This window comes from Hippocampus comes, unplaced genomic scaffold (genome assembly GCF_001891065.2).
Source record: "Hippocampus comes isolate QL1 unplaced genomic scaffold, H_comes_QL1_v1.1 scaffold437, whole genome shotgun sequence".
Taxonomy (NCBI): Eukaryota; Metazoa; Chordata; class Actinopteri; order Syngnathiformes; family Syngnathidae; genus Hippocampus; species Hippocampus comes.
The window spans coordinates 373,320-396,920 of NW_017805699.1; the positions used below are offsets into that span (position 1 = coordinate 373,320).

General features: G+C 42.3%; 1 protein-coding gene across 2 annotated transcripts in view; it reads right to left on the reverse strand.

The window, feature by feature from the left end:
• Positions 1-4,762: 4,762 nt before the first annotated feature.
• The window catches only part of LOC109523425 (transmembrane protein 132C-like), a 132,795-nt gene continuing 113,956 nt past the window's right edge, over positions 4,763-23,601 (reverse strand). For both annotated transcript variants that reach the window (XM_019882566.1, XM_019882565.1), the window contains exons 5-10: positions 17,333-17,522; positions 12,132-12,275; positions 10,109-10,317; positions 7,800-8,097; positions 7,512-7,703; positions 4,763-6,801 (exon numbers count right to left, since the gene is read on the reverse strand). In XM_019882566.1, the coding sequence (XP_019738125.1) occupies positions 5,734-6,801; positions 7,512-7,703; positions 7,800-8,097; positions 10,109-10,317; positions 12,132-12,275; positions 17,333-17,522 (2,101 nt within the window). In that variant the 3' untranslated portion in view covers positions 4,763-5,733. The remainder of the gene's footprint in view (positions 6,802-7,511; positions 7,704-7,799; positions 8,098-10,108; positions 10,318-12,131; positions 12,276-17,332; positions 17,523-23,601) is intronic.

Genomic DNA, 23,601 nt, shown 5'->3' on the forward strand with positions numbered 1-23,601 from the left:
GGGGGGGCAATCATTTCTGATCTGTAACTCCAAACACAAACACACACACTACCTCCTACTAAACAGGAAAGTAATGTTGCACTTGCAATATTTTGAGTAGGAAGCATTGGCACGCTTCTTTGTTGTTTGAGGATATTTCCACTGGAGCAGAACTAGATAGACATCCTACCAAAGGTTTGTATACAAATACAATAAATGGGCCAAAAGATAAGCAGAGATTCAAAAAATGACTACAGGAAGAGCCCTGAAGCAGAAATAATATGCAACGCGCTCTTTTTGGGACATATTTGCATCTTACTGGAAATGCCGCATTAATTTCACTCGAATCGCAGCCTACCCACATTGTTTTTTTTTTTTTTTTTTTTTAAATGTCCGTGAGCAGTAAAATAAGAGTTCTTGTGAAACTTTTAGACTGGTCAAAATGCGATTCCTTTGAGCAGAAAGTCTCCTGAAGAAAATGATGTGATGAAGGAAGATGAGTGAATTGATAACACTGTCAGATAATTTTTCATACAATGATGAAAACTTTTATCTATAATTAACAGAATATTTGCACAAGGTGAGACTACAGAGAACTTCTGGTTGAATTAAAAAAAAAAATTAAGAAACAGGGAAAGCTGGCCACAGGATGAAAGAATAGAAAACAGTGATACATTTAATTTTAAAAAATGGCATTCGATACTTTGTTGCTTTCTTAGATTGAAGTGAAGTGAAGCTTACTGGCAGAGGCAATCCATCTTCTCTTTAATAGCCGTTTTCCTTTTTGGAACAAATCCTAAACAGAAACTGAACTGTCGAAACAGCGTAGCACAAAAAACAAAAACAAACAAAAAAACGAATGTGATTAAAGAATGGCTAATTTCAATGTATTTTTTTTCGGTATTGTTCAGGCTTTTGTGGCTGAAATAAATAACCCTCAGTACTTCTGTTACATAAACACGAACATTTACCACTAATGTATATATAGACCACATGCAAATCTTCGAGTCGCGCGGTGCATTATGGGTAAGGAACTCGCTTTGGCTCTCAAGTGTTCCTTTCTAATTATTGTGGAGCAGCATACCAAGCTGTGATTTGGACCATTTCAACCGATTTTTTTTTTTTTTTTTTTTTTAAATAAATTGAATCTGTGTCGTTGGATAATCTTTAAACACGACACCCTCTGCCGGCACACGACAGTGAGCAGAAGCGCAAGCGGCTTATTATAAGTCTTGCTCCTAAACTTTGCCTGCGTTTAGTGCAAACCGCGACATCCAAAGCAGTAAATTCGGCCCGGTCTTTCAGTTGTGACACTGTGCCGCAAATACTGGCACGCAAACCCTCATTATTATGACACGCAGGTAGCGAGAAAGGACACATCATTACCCCCGCATGCCGCAATTTTTTTTTAATAAATTGAATCTATGTCGTTTGATAATCTTTACACACAACGCCCTCTGCCGGCACACGACAGTGAAACACGATTTACGTTTTGACTGACAGAAGCGCAAGCGGCTTATTATAAGTCTTGCTCCTAAACTTTGCCTGCGTTTAGTGCAAACCGCGACATCCAAAGCAGTAAATTCAGCCCGGTCTTTCAGTGTGACACTGTGCCACAAATACTGGCACGTAAACCCTCATTATTATGACACGCAGGTAACGAGAAAGGACACATCATTACCCCCGCATGCCGCAAGGACACCGTAGAAGACAGACGTTAAAAAACAAAAAAAATATCACCGGCGAAAATGTAAGCAGAAGAAATGAGAAATAGCTCTCAGTGTGTGTCGGGGAAGAGAGCTGTGACTTGTGGGAGTGCAAACAACTCGGCGAGGATATGGTGTACTGCGGCTAAAAATGACTTTATTTTCCCGTTAATGATCAACGATTATACTCGAATTACAGTCCATGCTACTGTTGTCCTAACTGCGTGCTCCTGTCTTGACATCACCTTTTCATGCACCCTGTAACCTGATAACACAGTCAGCTGTCCACTGTAGTGACCGCTGTCCCTCAAAGGGTTAAGTAATGCGGTTCTCCTGCCTCATAGTGAAGCTTTGAGTTCATTTGGAGAGTCCACTTCAATTATAAGTCATGGTTCCTCGTCCAATGGGTTAAGGAGTGTTGGCGTAGCAACGGCAGGGAAAAAAATCAGCGGAACAGGTAGCAAAGTGGTGTTACCCGCGCGATGAGAGTCGGCGCGGATGGTTTGTAGCCGTGACGGCCGTCTGATTCATTAGAACTGACGAGTTGTCAGTGTGTCGACTACCTGCCAGGGTCATGATGAAGGCCTGAGCACGAAGTCGAGGAAGGTTAACACCGGAAGGAAACGAATACAAGGGAGTTGTTTCAGACAAGCACATAGTTGTGGGTCGGAGGAGAAAGGGTGGCGGGTTGTCAGAGAGACAGCAGTTAAGGGATGTCTTTGCACCAGGACAGAATTTTGAGTGGGTCCGTAGTTCTCTAAAGTTGCAAGTGAAGTGACCAAAGTGTCGGCAAAAGGGATTCTTAAAATACAAACGTACATAAAAGAGAAAACATTTGCTTGAAAACATCCCTTAATCACAGAAGAGTCTGAAAGGGCATCACAAGCCCACGGTTGACAAATATTAACAACATCGCCTGATCTTAATCCCTAGAAGGGTGAGGAAAAACTCCAAAAACAATTAAAAATGTTAAATTCGCGTAATCCTGAAAGATTTGATTTTGGCTCCCACCCCCTTTATTTTTTGGGGGTTCACATGACGGTGCTCGATTATTATTATTGGTACAGCGTAAAGCCACTATTTCAACTTTATGACCTCTAGAGTTCCTCATAGTGAGGCAAATAACGACGTATTTTCCGTATTATAAGGCGCTTCGGAGTATAAGGTGCACCTTCAATGAATGGCCTATTTGAAAACTGTTTTCATATATCGAGCGTACCGCATTTTAAGAAGCCCCAATAGGGGCAGCGGGTGCATTATGCATCCACTAGGTGGTTCCACGCTAAATGGAATACAATACAATACAGCTTTATTTTTCTAGCGCTTTCACAACCGCTGGAGCTGTAACAAAGTGCTTTATAGAACATTTATAATACTCCATCCAAGAAATCAGAATATTGATCCATATATTAGACGCATCGGATGATAAGGTGCACCGTCGGCTTTTGAGAAAATTGAATGCTTGTGGTGTGCCTTATAGTGTGGAAAATATGGTACTTGTATGTACGGTAATGCTGTACCAAAATCATTCCAAACTGGCTTTTCAACACTTACACAACCATCAACACGGAATAAATCATTTTGAAAACTAATATGTGGTTTTAAGTGTCCAGTTTTCACTACAAAATACAACAAACCCAAGGTCTTCCCCCCCTCCCCCATAAAGCGCCACCTACTTTGTTCAGTCTTCGGCTTACTTTACCTCAATGTTACAAGACTCGTATGTTTTACAGTAATGGGGGCAAGTTGAGTTGTATGGGAAATGCCACATTAACATGTAATAAGAATCTAATTAGTTTGCCCTTTGGGAAAAGAAGAGCACGTCTGTGATAGTCAGCAAAGAGACTAATTGTCTGTGAAGGTTGCACGAGTTTCAAGCGCTGAGCTGTGGCGAACTTATTTCCAAATATTGTTTCATGGTGGCTATGAGGTTTAACTTTATCCCCGTCGTCTGTCACACAATGACTTAACAAAAAACACTTGAGGGGGTACACTGGAAAAACACAAATACATGAACAAGGTCAAGAAAAGCACATCAAACCAAAGTAACAAACAACCCCCCCCCACAAAAAAAAGCCTATGACAGAAACAGACAACATGATAGGAACACAACGAACTGAAAATAACTGACCGAACCCCGGCGACTAAATACCAGCGAGGTGACGAGACAATGAGAAACACCTGGACAAGGCACAAAGGGTTGAGGGAGCTGATTGGTTAACACAAATGACCCGCATAACGAACAGGTGGAGACGAAAAGGGCACACGAGGGAACAAAACCAAATGTAATCTAAACAAAAACATAACACCGTCTACTTTAAAGAGTCGCTATCTACAATATTTTTTTTCCCCCGCCCACAGTTGAAAATACTGTTCCGCCTTGTGCTCTACTTTTAGTTCCTCATTGAGTGGCAGGGGAGCAGTTATTTAGAGTCTTAAGTATATTAGGGGTCAGGTGGGGATGATTCTTTTGAAAAGTCCATTTTCTTCATATTAGATATTGGATTTTATTCCTAATGTGGTCCCACAAATAAAACATTATCTTCATGTCAAGTAAAACTGAACTGTAGAGAAAATACAGATAAATGCTAAGCCCTAAAGCTAATTAGTGTGTGCGTGTGTGTGTGTGTTTGTGTGCGTGCGTGTGTGTGTTTGTGTGTGTGCACGCACAGTGCCAGCATCATACAAAAATCGCAATTGCAGCGTTGAGGACAAAAATCGCAGTGAAATTATTTTCCAAAGTTATTCAGGCCTGGTCAGTGCTGCAGTTTAGTTTCGCAATGGTTTTCAAATGCTTTAGGAGTCACACCGTTGATCTGAGATGAAGCAAAAGGAGCTAAACAGTTTTGCGATGACTCGGGATAACCTCCCTTTTTCTCGTCAGAAACAAAAGCAAAATGTAACCAGACAGACTGATAAAGGATTGCTCGAGCCATGAATCACACAAACGGCGTGACGGAGAGGAGTCACCTTCAGACACAATTCATTTAGGAAGGACAAGCTGGACACGTGCTTGACAAGATGCGTGACGAGCCCACGTTTCACAGTTGGTGATTGTTTATTCACTGTTAGGACTGTTTTTTTTTTTTCAAGAATCCAATATGTCACATACAGTTCTTTCAGTGTGGGCCATACATGACGGTACACCGGCGTGACTTTCTTAGAAATAACAGATTGTCTAGGATGCTCTGAATCATCATTATTATTATTTTTAAATTGAGGCATATGCTATTAAAATTTGTCAAATTAGTCGCCTTGAGTGAAGTAACAGAATCAAAATGGGAATCATTATATAAAGGGGAGTTGGGGGCGGGGCTGAGAACACAGCTCAAATCAGTAGCAACATAGAGAATCCAACCCAAAAATCATTTTTTACAATGTTTTACGGCAATAATATCCTACTGAGACGTCCCCGGGGGCAATTCCTTATCTACACACCTTCATTTCCAGGTAACCAGATCCAACACACATTCTTCCTTAACATCATGCATCGATCTGGTTTCTGGAGGCAAAGCAAAAAAAAAAAGCAAAGAAAATGTATTTATACAAAGTGATACTGTACATATAATACTGCTAAATAAAACTTTATATTGGTAGAAAAATTCCTCCAAGAAGCTATCATTACAGTACAGGGCATAGCGCGACTCTGCAAAAGCAAGCGGAGGACAAACAATACAATAAAAAAAAAAAATGTAAATAAATAAAAATAAATAAAAACTAAAAAAATGATGATATATTGAGAAAAAAAAAGAAAAAGTACGGGACGCACAGAATATGAAACGGAACCTCAATTAAATATAAAGAACAAACACCGAAGTTAAGCAACACGATCACGTTCACATTTCGTCTTTGTGGTGGCGCCGTGGCGCTCAGTCGCTCGTCCTTTTCTCACCGCCGCCGTCTCGGGTCCAAAGTTCTCTCCCGTTGCGCGAAGCAAGAGCCAACGTTCGCTTTCTTCGTCAACGTTTCGTTTCCTTGGACTTCCCTTCTTCATTCCGAAGGCATTCAGGTGAGTTTCACTGAAGTTCTCAGAATCACCGACCGGCTTCTAGGCAACGTTCTTGGCGGCGTTCTCGTTCAACTTTTCCATGTAGTTCCTAAGATCCTTCGAATCCCCGAGCTCAATGTCGGGACAAACCCACTTGATCTCGCTGCTTTGCATTAATGCTAACGGACTCAGGACAGGACAGCCATTACTGGATTTGATGTTGGAAAAGGTGGTGAATTTCACTCTCTTTCTCTTGGTTGTAGGCGAGTTGAGCGACTCGCTTCTGGGATCCCTGCATCCTCCCGCGCTAGCGTTCCCGTGCTGGGCGCCTCCGTTTAAAAGTTGGCTCCCTTCTTCGGGCGTGCCGCCCAACTCATCCGGTTGCTCTTGCTGCAGGCAGAGCCCCTCCTCTTGGCCCAACCAAACCCAGTCGTGGGAATGAGGCATCGTCTCCTGGGCCTCCAGGGACAGGTGCTTGCTTCGGTACTTGTACGTGTAAGAGATACAGTTAATGAGGAACACAAGGATGGCCAGGCAGAAGACTCCCAACAGGGCGTACATTCCGATCTCCAGGTCCGTCATGGCTCTTTGGGTGGGCAGATCGTCATCGGTGCTGCGGCTTCGCGGATTCTCAACCTGGTCCGGGTAGTCTGAGAATTCACTTTGGATTTTTTCCCCGATGCCTGCAGACAGTCGCCCCCCGTTGACCCTCACGGGAACATGGGCCCTGACGGTTGCAGCTCCGCGGTTAATGAGCCCCGTTTCCATATCAGAAATAGAACCGTCATAATAAGGAGCATCGGGCCGTGTACGCCGCTCTCCTGAGCGTTTATTGAGCTCCTCGGGTCCTCCAAACCTCACCTGTACGTTGGCCATCCCGGTGGCCAAGGCTCCGTGCTTCTTGACATTCTGGCACATCTCGGACATGCTCATTTCGACGCGGACTAGCAAACCTTGACCTTCGCCCTTTGCCACGATGACCGGCCACCTCCAAGCTGCGTTGCGCTGCACCGCGACCACCCGCTCGTCCAGCGAGGTGGCTGTCAGGGTGAAATGGGCTGGGTTGTAATTCTCGAGTGGAGTCATTGAGCCATCGCTAAACTGGAGCCAGGCACTGATGAAGGACTCCTAAGGGAATTAATATAGAGGAGCTTTTTAGTTGTCTTCGAAAACGTTCTTTTTTTTTTTTTAAACCATGTCCTAAAGGGTTCATGTCGACAAGAAGTCTGCGTTAAATGGACACTTCAAACTGTATGCAAAAAAATATAATAATAATAATAAGAAGAAGAAGAAGAATAAATAACGGAAAGAGTTTGGAGATAACAGCACAGGACAAATCAGATGAGGCACTAACTCATTCTCGGAACCCTCACCAAGGCTTCAGTAACCCAGTATGCAAACAAACTCCGAAAATAACTCTGGAAAAACAATATACCCCCAAAAAATATAAGGAAAAGGGAAGCAGCGAATTGCAAGTGCATCCTCATTATATGAGACACAAGAAGGAAATTGGCAAAATATCTCCTGAAGACAAATAATATTCTCTCTCCAAGGGGAAAGCCGGTTGCCGACTGCCATTTGAAATGATAATTATCACAATAACAAAGACGTTCACTGGTTGTATATGCAAATCAAAGCGAAGGAGTCCCAATGTTAATTAATCATGGGAATAAAAATCAAAAGAACACAGCTTTAATTATCACCATGACTTGAACTTGTTCGCCAAACGTACAGAGTATCTCAGTTTCAATACAGAATATGCCGCGTGCACTTTTTTTCGGCTTTCACTCCAAGTGCACGAGAAAAACAACAAAAAAAAAAAAAAACAATGGTTGTACCTGTTGGGCCGCTTCGATGACTTCCTGCGTGGTTGCTGTGGCGACAATGGCGCTGTTACTCCCCGGGCTGAGGTGCAGGGACAGCGAGAGTCCTGAAACCAACTGCACCCCGAGTTCTGTCACGCTCACTTTATCATCCAGCACCCTGATTGTCCTCTCAGCCAGGACCAGTGATGTCAGAGGAGACAGCACCTGCAAGACACGGGAAAAAAAAAAAACTTTTTTAAACATAAAGCTAAATATGCTGAATGTTAGCCAAGTGAAATCTCAGGACAATGCACACGCTACCTGTATTTTAGTCATCCCGGCGCTTCGTCCAATTACGACTTGGCCCTCCCACAGTTGCGCAATCTTTGGGTCGTCCACCCTCAGAGAGTCCTTCACCAGTTGCGTCACATCCACCTGCCAGTCGCTGCCCAACAGGAAGGTGTGCTGGCCTTGCTCGTCCTCGTCGCCAGTGTCGTGAACCTCTTCGCTTTCGGACACAAAATGTGTAAGAACTTGCAGCGTGGTGCTTTGGTACTGAGCGACGCAGGAGTTCTCGATCCGCTCCTCGGCTGCGTCGCCGTCCTCCTTGATGTCATACCTGAGGCAAGAGCAAGTAGAAATCAAGTACAATCTACTAAAGGTGGTCTTTCAAAGGGTCAAAGTGGATTTTGTTTGTGTGGCATTATTACAGTCAAATCCTTTCTGATCCTTTGTGGTGCTCTTTGGATTTCTGACCACTAACAAGTCACCGGACTTTCTCAGATCCATTTAAGGCAGCTTCAAGAGATAACCTGTTGCTGTGCTTGCATTCTCATTTTTTTGCAAAAGGGTACCCATAATCTTAATATTCGGGTGCCATTTCATCTGCTCGTGGCATGTACCCTTTGGAAGACGGAAAACTTGTTGACAAATCCAAACATTATGCTCCGTCTCTCTTCAGTATATATTGATTTTTTTGAATCACAAAGACCTCTCTCTCTCTCTCTCTCTCTCTCTCTCTCTCTCTCTCTCTCTCTCTATATATATCACAACTCCGTGTTACTGATGTCATGAGATTGTGGTGACCTACCAGATGAAGTGTCCAGGTTGTGTATGATGCTAGTGCCGTATTTTCCGCCCTATAAGGCGCACCTAAAAGTGTTCTTTTTCACAAGCCGACAGTGCGCCTTATAATCCGACGCGCCTTATATGCGGATCAATATTCTGATTGTGTATTTTAAATGCTTTGTAAAGCGCTGTGTTACAGGTGCAGCGGTTGTGAAAGCACTTGACCAGGGGTGTCAAACTCATTTTTGTCGCGGGCCGAATTATAGTTACCGTTTCCCTTGGAGGGCCGTCATGATTGAAACTATATAAAAAAGTCAAGAATAACGTTTTATTCAACTATTGTTTAAGTAACTGTAATGAGGGGTTTGGTAACAAGAAAATGCTTTCAATATGTCACTGATTTATTCCATATGAACATTTTAAATTTGAGTTCAGATTTTAGCGAGCATCGTGGAAGTTGTCATCTTTGAAATGCTTTCACGGGCCACTTAAAATGAGGCTCCCGGGCATTGAGTTTGACACCTGCGCTCTAGATCAATAAATCTATATTGTATTGTATTGTATTCCCTTTAGCGTAGCTCAATCTCATGGATGCAGAACGCAATCACAGCCACTATTGTAGCTTCTATTCTATGCGCCTTATAAAGCGGTGCACCGTATATATGGAAACAGTTATATATATATATATACTTGTAATAAAAACAAACACAACCAAAAAAACAACCTCATGCCTTGTTTGGTGCTTAAAACAGATGCCAGTTAACGTATGTGTACATAATAATGCAATCTTAATTCTCTTGTTGCCGATTGTGAGATGAATGATCTACTCCTTCCATATGCTGTATTTCTGATCAATTCCTCCTTGTCCTGTTGTCTGAATATCGTTTTTTCTGTGTGTGTGTGTGTGTGTGTGTGTGTGTGTGTGTGTGTGTGTGTGTGTGTGTGTGTGTGTGTGTGTGTGTGTGTGTGTGGCGATCGTTTCTAGTGCTGCAGTGCTATCGCACAACTGAATTCCCACCACAGGGGCTCAGGATCCCCTCCGCATCATAGCAGTCGCAACTGAGATCAGATTAATGCCTGGGGTCAGGCCGTGTTGGGTTCACCGAGTCAACGATCCAAGATTGCGAGAGTTAAACAAAACATTTGCGATCAATCTTCGCGCTTCCATATGCGACATGAGATGATCCGTTTCTGGGTTTTTCTTCAGCACGTGGACTCATATGCCTCCGCAATGCGATGATGTAATCCCTGCTCAACCTCGGGCAAGGGAGGGTGGGGAATGAAGGGGCTGTATTTGTGTTAGCGTGCCTCCTAGTGGGGCGGTCAGCAATTAATATATCATTTGAAAAGACTGAACCACAAATACAGATGACTGACATGCTTGACCATGATTTGAGTATTGCAGGACATCATTACTTTCTGTCAACATATTTCTCATATTCATCTTTACTCCTAAAAGAGTTGCAGCAAAATGAACAAAACACACACATCAATGAGCTTATAAAGAATACAGAAACACAATCTGCTCAGTAAGTGTGCCAAGGGCTAAGAAGAGGCCTGACCTCTGCTGTCCCGTAGCGAGAGGAACCCTCCAGCCTTTGACTTGATTGAGTTCAGGGTCGGCCACGTCGATGAGTAAGGGGAGGCGGGGCATCCACACGCTCATCTCCAGCTGTGCACTCAAGAAGCTGTAGGTGAAGTTGAGCATCACCTGACTCTTTCCTCGCGTCTCTTTCCCATTCACAAAGACGTAGTCACATCTCTCCGACACCTTGGAATCAACAAAGCGGGGAGAGGAAAAAAGGGAGACAAAAATGACAGAAAAATGATGGAAACCAGCAAAGTCAAAAACAGTGATATAAAACAATGTGTTTTGAATCGACTATTTTATGAAATTATTTTGCGGTGAAGATCGTTGCCCATTGGTGTGACTAAGAATACACAAGCTAACACAAGTTCCACTCAAAGTGTTCTGTGAGTTTGTATGCGCAGGATCATATAACTGCAAGAACCACGACAACGGCCAACACAGCAGATGGAGCTGGGAAATGAAACAGCCGCGTTTGATCCCACTAGAAGGAAAACCATAAGCTCAAGCTAAATTGCTGAATGGTGGGATGAATTTGAACGACCACCAAGTTGGCTGATGTTCCCTCATTGACTTCCAGTCACGACGCATCCAAGACACACCACCACAGGTGTCCATCCTTCTCTCGAAAACACCCAAATCTGCAGACGCACAAATACTTAACAACCTGTCCAACAATTTCATTTGCCATTTCGTCTCCAACACCGCCGTCAACATTTGGACAACGGCCCCAAATGTTTCGAACTAATGGGTGTCAGTCAGGCTCGCATCTTTGCATAAATTATATGACAGACTTCCTCTGAGATGGTGTCACAGCATGGAAGAATCAAGCTGACAGAGTCGCCTCCACCCGCTGCTTTGGATGCTGAGCTCCTGACAGATCGACTATTGTGCTTAAAGCGAAGGACTTTCATCATTTTAACTTTGGAATGATAAGTTGATTGTTAAAATTGTGAGCGTGTCATATCTGGGGGATTACAGTAGCCTTCATTTACTGCTTTCCTTATGCTCATACACGCGGTTTTCTGTTTCTTGGTGGATCTGAGGCCAAGTGAGTTGGTCACATGAAAAATTGGATGTACCGTATTTTCCGCACTAAAAGGCGCACCTAAAAGCCTTCCATTTTCTTCAAAGCTCACAGCGCGCCTTTGTGTATGGTCATTCCGGGAATATTTCGACCTCAAAATGGCTTCTTGCTCGAGACATGCTGACAACGCAGAGTTCAAACTTAAGGCGATCGGTTACGCAGTTGAACACGGAAATAGAGCAGCGGCAAGAGAGGTCAACGTTAACGAGTCAATGTTATAACTTGCTGTTGGTTAAGTGAACCGCGTCGCTGCTTTATTAAATAAGTTTTACTGACATCTGATCGTTCTGTTGGCGTTTCCTTGAGTGTTGCTCCATCTAGTGGATGCATTGTAGATGGCATCTTATAAAGCGGTGCACCCAATGTATGAAAAAAAGTTACAAAATTGGCCCTTCATTGAAGGTGCGCCTCTTTATCCAGTGCGCCTTTTAGTTTTTTGGGGGGTTGCCTTTGAGGAGGATGACCTTTCAGGCAAAGGAAACACTTTCTGCTAAAAGATAACCACAGGATTGGGTCTTCCTAAGACAATATTAGACTTAATTATTTGAGCAAACATATACGTATCCGATAACGGCAATTAGACATTCAGTATCTCAGAGCAATTGAAAACAACGCAATGGATGCAGTGACAGAACTTAAGTATATGCAAGCGAGATTATTTTAAAATCAGACACCAAGGTCACCGTCATTGTGTGTAACGTTACACTTCAGTGGATGATTAAAGCCGACGCTTCTCTCTGTTACGCTAACTGCTTGTCTATGAAAACAAAAACAAAAAAACATGCTAGAAGAGCTCAGCCAAGGGCTGTGGCCGGACTTTGATGATGGCTCGAGAAACGTTTAGCTCCCACAGGACTACTGCGGTGTGTGTTATTCGCTGGAAATTATATGCCACACATGCCACACTTACCTTAATAACTTGCTCATCGGTTGACCTGCATTCCACCGATTCGGTTACGTCTGATACCGCCCCGTCTGTTCCCACGGTGACAACCTTTACGGGCACAGCGACTGTTCGACCGGTGAGTACTGCTGTGTTAAGGATTTCGGTGTCCTGTGAAACAAAAGGGAAATGCACTCTAGCAGTTTGGCAAAGGGACACACAACTATCTCACTTTTTTTTCTCCATTTAATTTTAAAGCCGTATTTCGGCGCTTCATACAGGATTGGCGTATCGTAAAATAAACTGTTTGTATTCGACTTTGTAGATTCCAATGTGTAGCCTGCAAAAGGCAGCACGGATACAATTGTGTCACTTGATGAACTGTATTGCATAATTATTGTGCCGTATAGGCCTAATCACCTACAGGATATGAGCACTGTCTTTCTGCAGCAATCAGCTGAAGCTCATTTAAAAAAAAAAAAAAAAAAAACCTTAACAATAATACTTGGTATCAAACTGTGCCCATTCCAGCGATATCACAAGATGCATGAACAAGCGAAAAGCATTAAAGAGGTGGAATGAGATAATGACATCAATTAAGACAATGGCGTTAATCCTTCAGCCCTCTGCGTGATGCTCGTAGAGGATCGGCATTTACGGCGCCTTTTGCTCACTGCAGCCCGCTCTCACTAAAAGACCTCTCAAGCTTTAAGAGGAATGCAATTTTTCTGACAGCTCTTTATTGTATGCAAAGGGTTTTGTCTGATCCTTTGAAAAGAGGGCTTCCACCAAAGCTTAAGCGCAGACAGTTTCACTCTTGTTCATTAAAAAAGAAAAAGAAAAATGATCTTGAATAGGCTTCAGTTCATCCGTGACCCTAAGGAGGACACAAACACGACAGAAAATAGGATGGAAGGATCTAAATATATTATTTCCTACAAGCTGTTATCATAGTTTCGTACAAAAGATCTCAAAGGGGTATCGCATGAAATGGAGTGAAATAAGATGTCACTGAAAATCTTTGTCACCATACTACTAACCTATTGATCACGAATGATAGCAGCAAACCAGTTGGTGACTCGTTAGTGACTCGTGGCTAACATTAGCACATGATCCTACGGTGTGAAATTTACAGTCAATTCCTGGCTTGGCTATGATGATGATTATTATTCTAATTATTCGAAGTAATATTTTTCAGGAAGTCGATTTTCAAATTACGTTACCACTGGCACATTCAAATTTCGATGTGCCACAGGCAGTACAGTGCTAGCTTAGAGTGTGGCACTTCCTAAACGTCATATTGTACAGAGTTTTGAAAATTATTGTGGGAAAAAAAAAAGATTTTTTTGTTTTAGTTGTTTTAACATCAATACTGCCTGCCACAATGCATCACACTTCAAACAGAGGACCTGTTCCTAGTGACATGAGTTTTTAAACAAGCTACGTTAGCTTCTCACACTAACTGCTAGCTAGCTGCCGACTCAGCCATTTGCTTGCAACTTGTATCGGTATATTGTTACCCGGTATGGAGGGATGCTTAAATGTTTTACATTAAAATAATGTTAAATCATTGGATGCTTTCCTCTGTCAAGTTTAATCCAAACGGAATTAAAACGCTTCTCTCAAACTAAATTACATTCTCACAATCCAATATCTTCATAACAACTCTCCTCTGTATTCCCCGGTGACCAATGAAGCAATTTTCTCATAATTGCACCGTAAGAATGAAGTCCAAATTTTTTGTGCGACTACGAAGCACCTATGAGAAAGAGCGCCTCGTACGCTGTGCCTTATTTCTTTTGTGATGGCTGCGTTCACTCAATAAGCCATTAAGGATGGAAGAACACAATGAAAAAGTAATGAAGCATTCGAAAACAGGAGTTGGAGCCAGACAAAATACTTTTCACTGAAGACTGATATGTTTCATGGACTAACCAGCAAATCATCACAAATTAAATACAATTCTCTGACACCATTTTAAACCCCATCCTCGATTGTGAATAATACTTAACAGTGCTGTGTTTTAATGTTGATCACAATGAAGGTCCTGATGAAGTTTTTCTTTTTTTTTTTTTTTTTTTTTGAGTTGGTAACGTGCTCAAGACCCTCTGGGAGAAGCGATAAATGGTACAGATGTTTACACGCATCCGCACTTGCCAATTCATTCTCGTAAAGGCCCAAATTCTGCTGCCACTCAGCCAGCGCAATCATAAGATGACCAAAGTCTCTTTTTTTTAGATGCGGAAGGATGGATGGTGTAATTGCATTCAGTGGAATTGGAATATTGAATTAATTACCGGGTTTCGGTGGGCTTTAAATACAAGACGCTAAGTAATTAACTCGCGCGGCGCGCTTCTGCAATTAAACCTCTTTGCACATATCATATTGATGTTGTGTACATGTTGCATTTTTATGAGTGCACGTTCATGTTTCTTCCGAGAAGGAAACAAGTTGAAGAGCAAACTGTGATTGCGGTTTGCACACTAAAGAGTTAAAAGCAGCTCAGAGGCACTCTGCCATGACCAAGAGTAAGAAACACCGCTATTGATTACTCAAATTAAATCTGCAGCTAAAGTGATTTATTCCATGATCGTTAGTTAGATATCGATTCACGACACAACTTGTTGGCCTAGTTATTGTAGTCTGTGTGCTCTGGCTGCATTGAGAAAGATTAAATATTTAGACCATTTTAAACCATACTGAGAGCAAGGAGGAGGCCATGTTTTCTTCACTGTGTTGTTGATTTTTTTATTATTATTTTTTTGCTACGGATGGTACTTATTTACCGCAGTTTTTGATGTACCATTGTCCAGACTCATCTTGACCAAACAAAACCGTACAGTACATATTTTATGATTCCATTGAAAAATGTGGCCAAATATACGAGCCATTTCTTCAGCACTAATTCAATTGCCACAGTGGTGCAGTTTCAGTCCACCTACAGGATAGAACATCTCCAGATTCATTTAATTTGGGTTTATTTGACTGTAAACAAGTTTCAATTCTTTTTTTTTAGCTGATGAAACAATCTCAAGAAGCTACGCTAATGTTTTGGCAGTTTTGACTCCCATAACCCGCCAAGCTCCGAAGTGAACTGCGCGAGAAAGCCGAAGCTCACAATTGCCCTCGTTTGCTCTCTTTGTCTCCATCTCTTCCGTCTCCAGACGTCGCTGATCAGGATTATCAAGAACGCAGACGAGAAACAAGCTTAGTGAGCATGAAGCTGCCTCTGTGCCCCCCCCTCAAAAAAAAAAAAAAAGTGAGAATTAACGTTTCCAAAATAAGGGGCAAAAGATAGAGAGGTAAAATAAAGCCCTGTGTAAGCACAAGAGGATTTAATTAAGCTTTAAGTTGCATTGCAACCACACGGAGGTCGCCGGATGCTGACTCGAGGGCACTTAACATGCAAGCAGATAAATTCACTGCCGTTTGTTTATGCTTTGACGTGTCTTTTTGTATGTGATGGAAAGCTGCCAGAATATCAATGTCCAAAAGCGTAAATTATGGGCATGTGGAGCGTGTACCCCCTTTGGGCTTATCTGGTTCTCTAGCTTGCAGAGGACACGGCCGCCTGTTAATTATGCTGTCATCATTGCTTCGGTCGATCACGATTATGGCATCAATCTTTTGCGGGTAACGTTTGGTCAAAGCCTAATGATTCTAGATTAAGGCTCTCAATCAAGCCTTGGGGGGGAAAAAAAGCAAATGTTGGGCTATTTGCTAATGGGTCTAATTTTATTATGGAAGAGCTAGCTTACGTCGATTGAATTTGAAATGGGGTGATTTTTGATGCTACGAACACAAACCCAATTATTAGCGTTTGGGATGTACAGTAAAGAGCTATGGAGGGCCACACCGGATGTCTCTCGTAATGATTGAGGACAGCACAGCAAGAACGAGATCAAAAATTCATGGAAAGGACGTGATAAAAGTAGCTCCCTCTGATTTGGCGTGTTCTCTGCATGTTCCGCCTTTTAAGTTCGTTAATAAAACACCTTCGGCTTGTTTCCCGTCGTCCAGCTGATAGGCGTCACACTCACTGTCGTTCTGTTCAGATCTTTCGCGGTACGAAGTAGCTCCAGACGTCGCTGATCAGGATTATCAAGAACGCAGACGAGAAACAAGCTTAGTGAGCTTGAAGCTGCCTCTGTGCCCCCCCCACCCCCCACCCCAAAAAAGTGAGAATTAACGTTTCCAAAATAGCAGGCAAAAGATAGAGAGGTAAAATAAAGCCCTGTGTAAGCACAAGAGGATTTAATTAAGCTTTAAGTTGCATTGCAACCACACGGAGGTCGCCGGATGCTGACTCGAGGGCACTTAACATGCAAGCAGATAAATTCACTGCCGTTTGTTTATGCTTTGACGTGTCTTTTTGTATGTGATGGAAAGCTGCCAGAATATCAATGTCCAAAAGCGTAAATTATGGGCATGTGGAGCGTGTACCCCCTTTGGGCTTATCTGGTTCTCTAGCTTGCAGAGGACACGGCCGCCTGTTAATTATGCTGTCATCATTGCTTCAGTCGATCACGATTATGGCATCAATCTTTTGCGGGTAACGTTTGGTCAAAGCCTAATGATTCCAGATTAAGGCTCTCAATCAAGCCTTGGGGGGGAAAAAAAGCAAATGTTGGGCTATTTGCTAATGGGTCTAGATTAAGGCTCTCAATCAAGCCTTGGGGGGGGGAAAAAAAAGCAAATGTTGGGCTATTTGCTAATGGGTCTAATTTTATTATGGAAGAGCTAGCTTACGTCGATTGAATTTGAAATGGGGTGATTTTTGATGCTACGAACACAAACCCAATTATTAGCGTTTGGGATGTACAGTAAAGAGCTATGGAGGGCCACACCGGATGTCTCTCGTAATGATTGAGGACAGCACAGCAAGAACGAGATCAAAAATTTATGGAAAGGACGTGATAAAAGTAGCTCCCTCTGATTTGGCGTGTTCTCTGCATGTTCCGCCTTTTAAGTTCATTAATAAAACACCTTCGGCTTGTTTCCCGTCGTCCAGCTGATAGGCGTCACACTCACTGTCGTTCTGTTCAGATCTTTCGCGGTACGAAGTAGGGAACAGAAAAATAAACGTTCCTAAAATGTCAAAGTAAGCGAGGGCCACTATGAGTGCGGGCCGCCGGCTGCCCATTGCTCAGAGAATAAAATAGTGGTTCTGTTCAATTAGGATGAGAACAAGTTTTGAGAATTTGAAGGTTCGACTGCCCGCTACTTACCATTGCTAGTGGTACGATGCCACCCAGGTCCTGCGGTGCCAGGCGGATGATTGTCTGCACCTCACTTGTCTGGGTGCGGGTGAGCGGATACTCCACCTGCCAAGTCACCTCTCTACCGCCCTCGGGCACCATCAGCCCGTTCACCTCCAAATCCACCTGCAAGACTCGCTGGTAGCCCGCCGCCTCCCCTCTGGATATAGGCGAGAAGGGAAAAAAATATGAGTCAGTAGTGGATTTAGATGTTAACAAAAGAAGGGGGATGGCCAACAATGAGTGAAAATGCCAGCCAAAAGGGAAGATAAAGAAATGCAAAGGCAAAAGTGAAAAAGCAGAATGAGGTAGAAATCAGGTGAGAGACAAAATGGGGAAAGGAAATAACATGGGGAATGGATGAGGTGAACAGAGGAGCAAAAATATGATCATGGATTAAGTGGAACGCGACACGGAGAGATAAGAAAAAGAGGTTAGCGGAACAAATGAAAGAAGGGAAACTGAGGAGAAAGCAGAGAGAGAGACGTGGAATGGCGAAGGACAAAACGGATTGGTTAGAATGTGAATTTTGAAAGAAACTTGATCAGACCTTGGGACTAATGGCTCAGATTGCTCTCCAAAGTAAACAACAGCACGAGTAATTACTACAAACATCTTTAAATAATAGAAAATAGTATGACAGTGGCAAAACCCTCAAGTTAGCTTCATAGCAGGTTGTTGACTGTGACATATTTATACAGCCACAATTTTTTATGACGTGAGTACAACTGACTTCATGTCATCCACAGTAATTGAATTGGGGGATTACCGACTAGACTGTGGTGAAAGTGGAAGTCGATTCATCAATGACGTATGTTTTGTGTGTGTTTAGGGAGGGGTGGGGGGAGGGGTAGCAATTTGGAGCCTGCCATGGAGAGTTTGCCAGTAAAGAAAAAAAAAGTTTTGTATATCAACTGGCAGACATAATTTCTCCTTGAGAATGTCTTGATAAACTTGTAAATTCATTTTTATGTCAATGATAGCAATGTGTCCAGGCCCTGAAGTAACCAAGCAGTCCAAAATCGATAAAACCAAAACTATCCCTCCACCATACTTGATAGTGAGCTCTTCCGTGCAAGAAAACTCAAATCTGCCATGTGTTTTTATCAAGAGGGCAGCTTAAACAAAAACTTCCAAGCTTGTCAAATTGATTGAACTCTTGTTTGGCTGACCCTTGACTCTGATTAGCTTGCGACGAAGTCATCAACCCATGGGTTCACGTTCTTATTCCACCCAGCTCATAGATGTTTTCATGCTATGTTCAGTTCAAACATGGAAATTTAAGTTTTAGTGTGGGTTTTAGTTCAAGCGGACTGCGTGTCTATTCTCGTGATTCGGATGAAGGGCAGATCACTGTCTCGTCTTTTCTATCTCCAAGCCACCTGCAGTGTCATGTTGCTCTCAATAGAGGGCGGTACTCCCAATCTCTGGCCCCATGTCTTTATCCCTGATTGCGTTTTGGATGACAAATACAGTAAGTGCAGCACACAGGTTTGAGAGGGTCAGCTCGCTTCCTCTGTGTCCCATCGCAAACATGACCATGGCACAATTATCCCATGGAATTCAATAGGTTCACAGCAGCTGACATGGAAGCAAGCGTGTGGGGCTTATAGCTGCTTTCATGAGGTGCAAAAATCCATCTTTTTTTTTTTTTTTTTTGGGCTGATAGTTCGGTGACATCGCACAAACAAGGTAAAAGAAGCCTTTCAAAAAGAAATAGACTCACATTCAATTACTGTATGATACATTTCAAACTGTCATGGCAAAAGTAAATAAAGAGCCGCCCAGTAGGACATACACAGCAGAGGAGGATGAAAGTGTGGCAGACAAACACAACAGGCTTGTTAAACACATTGAAACGTTTTTGTCCCTCCTAAGACCTTAGTGGATATCTGCAGGCTCTGTGAGGAAGGTAGTGAAAAGAAAAGTCTGCTGCCTTTCACAGAACCCCGAGTTTTGTTTTTTTTTTCTCCCTTTTATGCGGCAATGATTTTGTGAGCCTGGCAATGTGATACATCAAAAGGCAGGAATAAAGTCCACAGGAAAGACTCGACATGTCAGTCAGTTAGGGGGGCAAGGTTTGCTTGTTTGGACTAAATCACAGAAGATTCTTTAAGTGGACACTTTTCAACTTTGTGTTGACCAGATGGGACGGTTCCATGTGCCTCAGTTTAGCCAGTTTTGTGGAGATTCATTTTGAGTTAGATGTTTTGCTTGGTTGCTGTGCTGTGGTCGGATTCAGGTGGTGCATTCTAATGGTGAATTAAAAAAAAAAAAAAAAGGATTTACCGTATTTTCCACACTATAAGGTGCCTCTAAAAGTATTAAATTTTCTCAAAAGCCATCCGTGCGCCTTATAATCCGATGCGCCTTATATACAGATCAATATTCTGATTTCTTGGATGGAGTATTTTAAGGGTTCTGTAAAGCGCAGCTGCAGCGGTTGTGAAAGTTCGATATTAAGAAAGCTGTATTGTATTGCATTGTATTTCCATTAGCGTAGCTCCATCTAGTGGATGAATATGCAACTGCAGCCACGATTGTAGCTTCTAGTCTATGCGCCTTATGATGCGGTGCGACCTATATATGAACACAGTTTTAAAATGGGCCATTCATTGAAGGGGCGACTTATTCTCCGAAGCGCCTTATAGTGCGGAAAATACGGTAATTTTTGGACATGACAAATGAAGTTATGGTTCCACCCTTTTCATTAAAAAAAAACAACATATGTTACGTTGGACAAAAAAAAAAATCATCAAATGTTGATATTTATGTTTTCTGCTGATAACAAATTGTGTTTAATCACATTCATTTCTGATGATTTCATTGCTCTGAGAATGCATTCTAAAGTCCACTCAAGTCATTTAAATTGCTGATGCTGATTCTGTTGTTTGTGTTGTTTTTTTTTTTTTTACAAAACTAACAAACCAGTGGCTGGAGGTGATGTGGAGCCGCAGTTTTGTGAGAACAAGCAGCAGGAGTTGTCATTTAATTGCTTTTGGACATTTACTGTCTTAGACTTCCTGCAAAAGACAATTAAAAGTTTTGTTTTGCTATATACATGCAAATCTTCTCATTTACCATGTGACTCATCCAGTGATTTTTCTGACCGGGAATTTGGTCCAGTTCCAAACTCGCAAAGAATCATCCGGCCACACAGAGCCCAGTTGAGTTTTCGCTTAGAGTACAGCAATTTACCAATTCTGTTCCAGATCTCTTCGCATGAAGAAACGGTATTATGAATTTTTATTTATTATCCCCAATGAACAATCTGGGCCAACTATTTATTGAACTTTTTGCTTTTTCATTTCCCTGCGTGTCATGATGTATTATTGTTAATGAAGGGTTTATTCAACGATATAAATAACTGCAGTAAAGTCAATATGACAGGATAATGAGTTACTTTGTGACGGACAGGCCTATTACAAGCCATAAAACGCGTCCAAGCAAAACGGAGGTCAGAGAGAGAAACATCAAGTGTGGAAAACAACATCTGTTTGAGAATGTGTTTCAAGGAAGTGCACATGTTTTATTATATAAAACCGCACGTAGAAATCATGAATTATGTAACCAAGCGAACAGCTGCTTCATTTCAAACCTGACAGCCGCCTTTGCACCATAACTGATGCTTACATTGAATAAATCCGTCAAGCCAGTTGTACTTCCACTGAATTATTGTTCAAAGAATAATTTGGATTTTTTTCTTTTGTTTTTTTTTTTTTTTTTTAAACTTCCAAACCATACTTTAATCTTGACTTTTGATTATCCGTTGGAGAGGCAGAAGGAGGGACGGGGGGGCACCATTTTCAGCAGCACAAGTCAGTACACATCACTTCCAAAGTACATTAATTTAGTGGCCCCCCCCAGCAAATCAAACCATAAAACCTACGCGCTGTGTTGGCTTAATTTTAAAGAAGACCTTTATTTTGGTGACGTTCAAGCACCTAATAGTAGTAGTTTGATTTGTGGACGTGAATAAACAACTGTCTAACTGAGCATCTTGAATCGAGCAAGCTAATTACACAGTATCTACGCAATAACAGTGTCGATTCGGGCTTTAGTGCCTTCCGTGCATTTTCTTGTTTTGTTCAGGATGTAATCACTGTTCTCTCTTGCTTTCTGAGCACGGCTTTCTGTGACTTTATGGGTCATTTGCAATTGCAGCTGTTTTAATTACTCGTACTTGATTGTGCCCAGCTGTGACACGGCCGAGTCCTTCAAAGAAGGGAAGATTTTTTTCTCGAACTTTGCTTCTGGCGCCGTTGCCTTCAGCCATTGAGTAACGTATTACCTCCGCCTTGGAAGTTATGTTTGGAACAATGGAGGTGTGACTGTTTGATGAAGTGCAACTTGGTACAGACGCGGCTAAAGGATTTTTTATTTTTTTTTCTCTCCCGGGGTACAACGGTGGCTTGACAGATACATATAAGGGGGCTGAGAAAATTCTTCATATCTATATACGTCTATCGATCGATCTATCTATCTATACATAAATAGATAGATTTATTTATATTTATTTATTATTTTTTTAATATAAAGTAAAATACTGGAGGTGCTTAACTGGGGCTATACATATGTCTGATGAGGCTACAGCGCCCCCCTATCCCGTATATCCTTTTGAATATGTGGTTGGCATATTCAAATTTTTCAACATGAATTTGATGTCATTTGCTTTGCCTCAACCAATTAATTACTCAGATGATCATATTTCCAATAAAAGCCAAATCATAGCTATTTACTCATTGACTTTGCAGGAGATAATGTTAAAAAGCCCCCCCCACCCAACCGCTCTCTCTCATTGGCTGTGCCCTCGTGACAAAGTCAACATGGTCGGTCAGGTCATAGGTGATGCCCACTGCTCCCATCAGGGCATCGGTCCGATGTAGATTTGTCTTTTTGTCATTGCCTTCTTGTCACGCGGCAGACAGGGAAAGCCGCTGCGCGTTAATCGTGGAGTTCAACAGTCACTGACCTCACTTTGTGAGTATGAAATTAGATCACGGTGGAGAAGGGGGGTCATTATCATGTAATGGTGTGTGTGTGTGTGTGTGTGTGTGTGTGTGTGTGTGTGTGTGTGTGTGTGTGTGTGCGCGTGCGTGTGTGTGTGTATGACTCATGGGAATCTAGGCTCCTATCTAATGAGTTTGAGCACATCAGGTCTAATATCTGTCTCCTACCGCTCGTGATTCTGATCTGAAATCCTATTAGAACTATGAATAACACTGCTAATTCTATGGCCTGGGTTGATTTCAAACCAAAGAGTTCAGTAGACGCGTTTTAATAAGACCTTTATAGATGACCTTGTAGTGGCAAAATTGCCGCCTCCTGCTGCTGGATTTTGTTGTGGAACTCATATTCCACAAACACAATTTGAATCAGAATGACGTGTTTAGATGAGTGGGGCTGCAGAAGTCATATTCTTGTGAAGAAATTTTGGGGCTTGATTTCCCCTTTAAGTAAGAAAAAAAAAGGAAGAGGAATGATGGAGAGACGGAGAGGGAAGCAGTAAGGAAATGATCATTATGAAGGATCATGAGCAGGGGAAGCCACAAATGAGAATATAATGATGAGCAGAGCTCGAGGATTCCTTTCCCATTTGTCTCCTTCTCACTTTCCTCTTTTTGACCAACCGTCTCTTCTTTCCCTAATGCATCCAGTCTTCTCATTTCCTTTTTCCGTTGATGCCGTATTTTTACAAGACCCCTCTCAAACAGTGTGTGAAATGAATAAATTTGGGCCTTCGTGAAACAGATGTGGCTCCGTGTAGCCATCGCTGTGCACCATTGTGCACAAGCAGCCAATTGCGCGCAAGACGTACCAAGTATGCTCTTTTGTCCTTTCAGCGATGACCAGTGAGTGAACAGCCATTGTCTGATAAAAGTTTTAGGGTACGGGTAGGGAACTCCGGTTCCTCGAGAGCCATATCCTGCCTGGTTTAGATCTCTGTAGCTGAATTGGAGTAGGCAGGATATTCTCAGGTCCTCGGCCTACAAGGCCCCCCGCGTATGAGAAATAGTCACTTATACGATTTTGCCCATGAAAAAAGTGTCACTAACAACACTGGAAGAGAGGCGTGAAAGAAGACAAGCCAACAATAGGCAACAAAAGCAGTCATGACCAATTACGGGCATCAACAAAAAGTCCAAGAGTAGAGTCGATATTTTTAACGACTACCGACCTAGAACCGTTTTGACAAAATAAAGAGCTCTTTGCGAGAAAATTCTTCTTCATTGAGCGGA